The 4,296-nt window shown below is 48.7% G+C and overlaps 1 protein-coding gene across 1 annotated transcript; it reads right to left on the bottom strand.

Annotated features, from left to right (window-relative positions):
- Positions 1–922: 922 nt before the first annotated feature.
- LYRM9 (LYR motif containing 9) lies at positions 923–4,045 on the bottom strand (the record flags this gene model as incomplete). Its single annotated transcript, XM_080713289.1, has 3 exons — positions 923–940; positions 2,003–2,095; positions 3,920–4,045. The coding sequence occupies 3 exons, from the start codon at positions 4,043–4,045 to the stop codon at positions 923–925; spliced, it is 237 nt and encodes a 78-aa protein (XP_080569415.1).
- Between the last annotated feature and the right edge of the window lie 251 nt (positions 4,046–4,296).

Here is a 4,296-nt window from a genome sequence, read left to right as displayed (position 1 = left end):
TTCTCTCTGTACTTGCCCTTCTCCCTGCCTTCCATCCTTCCCTGACAAGGCAGGGAAGGCCAGTGAAGGTGGACTGCAGGTCGCGGGAGCCTGGTGTGCTGCTGGCCACTGAGGCTGCACTGGCATTTTCCCTAGCTTCACGCAGCATGCATTTCACCACTTCAAGGACGCTATAAACTCCTTGAAGGAAAGGACTGGGAGTTTCTACTCCTTGGGAGTGGAGGGATGGGGGACAGGAAGAGCAGTTCCTTGGCAGACTGCTCCGGGCTCCGAGCTGGGACGGACATGTTCACAAAGCCACCACTGTGACCGGTGTGTGCTGCAGCAGAGACGTAGAGTGCCACGGAGGAGGGAGGGGTGGCGCAGGCTGGCCTCCTCATGGTCATTCACCGGTGGGCACCACATCCTGGTGGGCACATGACCCTCATCTCACTTACTCCTCACCAAGGAGGAAACCGAGCAGAAAGGCATACCCTAGAAAAGCCACTGAGCCGGGATTCAAATCCAGAGCTGTCTGGTTCTAAGGACCACTCTCTTTCCTCTGTAGATGTGGCCACCTGAAGGGAGGTCTGTTTCGGGGCTCAGAGAATGGTAAAGAGATCTCCAGAATAAATGAATCACTTTCAGAGCAAAGTAAAAAACCAAAAAAACACACAGAAAAAACACACAGAAAAAACAAAAAAACACAGCATTCTCCTGAAATTTCACATCATGACTGGCTGGAAGAGCAAACATAAAGGATGCTGGGAACATGACTGTGGTGGGAAGAGCAGTCTAAAGAGATATCAGCCTCTGTCTCTGCTTCTTGTTTTCTCAATCAACAAGGCCAAAATGTATTCCAAAACTGCTGCTGATTAGTTCCAGAAGACAGGTCTCTCTACTTCAAATGTCTGTAGGACAGCTTCCCTTGGGCTCTGGATTCTCAGTTTTGTTTTTTATACTGCAAGACAGAGAGATTAGAAGTGGTAAGGAGAGTCAGAGGGGAGAAGACCCAGGAAATCCCAAACCCTAGTCACGGAGACCTCCCTGGCCTCCCGCAGAGGCTCAGAGATGGTGAGACCCAGGCCAGAGACACTATCAAATCTCTAGTTCATGCATGGACCCTCTCTCTAACTTAACAAAAAGGAATCTGATGAAGGTAGGAGTGGGGATAAGAAAGAAAGAAAAGAAGGAAGGAAGAAGGAAGCCGGGCGTGGTGGCGCACGCTTGTAATCCCCGTGCTTGGGAGGCGGAGACAGGAGGATCGCGCAGGTTCGAAGCCAGCCGCGTGCGCTGGCTTAGGAGACCCTGTTTCCAAGTAAAAATGTAAAAATGGGTCTGGGAGTGTAGCCCCGAGGTAGAAGGGCTTCCAGGAACCCCAGTACCACCAAAAAAAAAAAAAAAAGAAGGAAGGAAGAAGGAAAATAAATAGTGTTGGGGCTGGGGGTGTAGCTCAGAGGTGAATGGCCCTGGTTCAATCCCCAGTACTGGGTGAAAAAAAAGGATCTTGAATCCCACATCTGTAGATTCTGATTTAGGATGGCGTGGGATAGAGCGAAGGGGGGCATCTGCCAGTTTTCCAGGTTGCTCTAATACCAACTACATCCCTGATATACTCCCTTCCTCCACCCAAGCAGATACTTGAATGCTTCTCTCTAACCCAGCTCGGTGTGAACACTCCCGGAGACAGGGAGCTCACTTCTCCATGACAGCTTCCCTCAATACTCTGCCGGCTCGCACACTACCGTTCCCAGGACGATGGTTCTCTTCCCTCTCCCCGTGCTTCATCTCAGTTCACCCAGCACTCGTAGGCGGGAGCCTGCCTATAAGGACTAAGAGTGGCCCCTCACCTAGCCTTGCAAAAACTAAATGCAATCCGAGGGATCCTCTTTAGATTCGGAGGAGGGGAGCCGCTGGGGGACTGGCTCAGTGCCGGCCTTCGCAGCTGTGGAGCAGGGGCGACCCCTAGTGGCCACAGCCCCATCACCCCACCTGCAGGTGGCAGTGGGAGCCAAGCACTCACTTTGTTCATGATCCAGTCGGCATCTTCAATGGCTCTTTTAATAATCTGCTGGATTCTCTCAGGGCTGTCTTCATCTGAATGAACCCGGAAACTCTGCAAAGTTAAACATAAAGAAAGATGACTAGACAAAATACAGAGAGCCAGCAGCTTCGGAGCCCCAGCCCTAGGCCAGGGTACACTGCTGACACTCCAGACTCAGCCTCTCTTAATCCTCCACAGTTTTGATTATCCCACTTAGAGATGAGAAAACAGAGGCTGAGAAATCCTAACTTGCTGCTAAGCAACAGCATTAGAATCCTAGTCTATTCGACTACAGAGATGGTAATCCTACTAGCGGGGCAGATATATAAAGGAGGAATCCCGCAGCCCCTCGCCCCAGCCCCACAGATTATCAGGCAGGTTCTTAGCGCCGAAGGCAAACTCTGGTCTTTCTATTTAATTTGTTCTCATAGGAAGCTGCTTTCACCACAGTGAGATCCCCATATGGGCTCCCCCTCATGAGGAAAGAGGGCTGTACTCAGCCCAGTGCTGGCACAGCCGAGCCGGGGGTGGGGGCTGTGGAGGTGCTGGCTCTGGGGAACCCAGCTAGGCCCAAGGCAGAGCACAACTGCTGCTGACCAGCAGCCCAAGACGCAGGTTCACCAGTATGCACAGTGCTCAGGGACCTTTAGAGAGAACTGGCACCCTTCCCTGCAGACCCCAACCCCACACACACCTCCTCACGCTCGGGAACTCTCAATGCCCACCTCTGGGAAGCCCTCCTGACTCCTCCACATGGATAACCTCTTCCTCCTGTATCTGTGTGTCCAAAGCCTTCTGTTGCTACCTTTTTTTTCTTTCCATATATTTGTATGATTCTAAGTTTTAAACTTGTTATTTGGAATTTTTTTTTTTTTTTTTTTTTTTTTTTTTTTTTTTTACTGGGGATTGAACTTAGGGGCATTCTACTTTAGAGCTACACCCCCAGCCATTTTTTTTAAATTTTTGAAACAGGGTCTCTCTAAGTTTCTGAGACTAGCTTCAAATATGCAATCCTCCTCTCTCAGCCTCCCAAGTACTTATTATATAGTCATGTACCACTATGCCTGGCTAGAAATTATTTCTTATAGAAAGGTTGCAAGTACAAAAAAATCTTCATCAGAATCACCAACTGTTAACCTTTTACCATATTTGCTTTATCATTCTCTCTTTATAAGTACACTGAACCATTTAAAAGTAAGTTGCAGACATTGTGCCTTAAAGCTTCAATACTTCAATGTGCATTTCCTAAAACAAGGTCATTTTCTTACACAACCACAGTAATCAAATTCATAAAATTTAACACTATTATCTATAACCCATATTCCAATTTCATGTACTTCCCCATCAATAATGTCCCTTATGGTTATATATACAGTGTGTGTATATATATTGCATATATATAGTATATATAGCATATATATAGTCCAGTATTCAGCCTAGGACTATACGTTATATTGAGTTTTCACATCTCTTAGGTTCCCTTTAATCAAGAGCAGCTCTTCTTTTCTCTGTGTTTAATGAAATTGAAATTTTGACAAGCATAGGCCAATACTGTTGTCTAGTAGATGGTCCTTCAGTCTGCGTTTACCTGATGTTTTCTCATGATTAAATTCAGACTTTGCAACTGTTGGCAAATGATGTGTCCCACAGCCTACGACTATCCACTGGGCTGCCATACTCATGCCTGAGCACAACACTGGTATGCTAAATGCCCCTCTGCTTCCTAGACAGAAATCAGAGAGGGGCTGGGATGCCTAGCACAAGTTTCCAGTGTCTGTTCCCAAACTGCCACCCTCACCCCACCTAAAAGCCTACCCTTGTCTTCTGGCCTCTGACCTCTCACCAGACCCCCAGAGAGGAAGCACACTCCCAGACCCAGCATACCCTGGCTCCTACCTGCCTGACAGCATGTTTGTAATGCTCCTGGATGCCCCTGGTTGGCAGCTGCCGGCAACAACGCAGCAAGTATCGGTAGAGCTGCAGCGGCCTCTGGACCAGCTCTGCCCCTGGTAGCGGGGCCATCCGTGAGAACCTTTGTCCTGGAAAACACAGAGCATCCCTTCTTAGGCATCAAGCTCAGTTCTACATTTAGCCCTGGCCCCCGGGTCCTAGCCTTCTGTGAAGCAATCTTGGTACAGCATAGACACCAGATACCCCTTGTATCCCATATCCAGGTTTCAGCCCTGCTGAAGTCTCAGCCCCAAAGTAGGCCTACAAGGACCACGGGTGAGGGTAGAGGAGGTGCATGGCCTCATCCCTGGTGTCTTCTTTCT

The sequence above is a fragment of the Muscardinus avellanarius genome, assembly GCF_963383645.1.
Source record: "Muscardinus avellanarius genome assembly, chromosome: 16".
Taxonomy (NCBI): Eukaryota; Metazoa; Chordata; class Mammalia; order Rodentia; family Gliridae; genus Muscardinus; species Muscardinus avellanarius.
The sequence above is the reverse complement of the archived record's forward strand: the minus strand, read 5'-3'. Positions and strand labels throughout refer to the sequence as shown.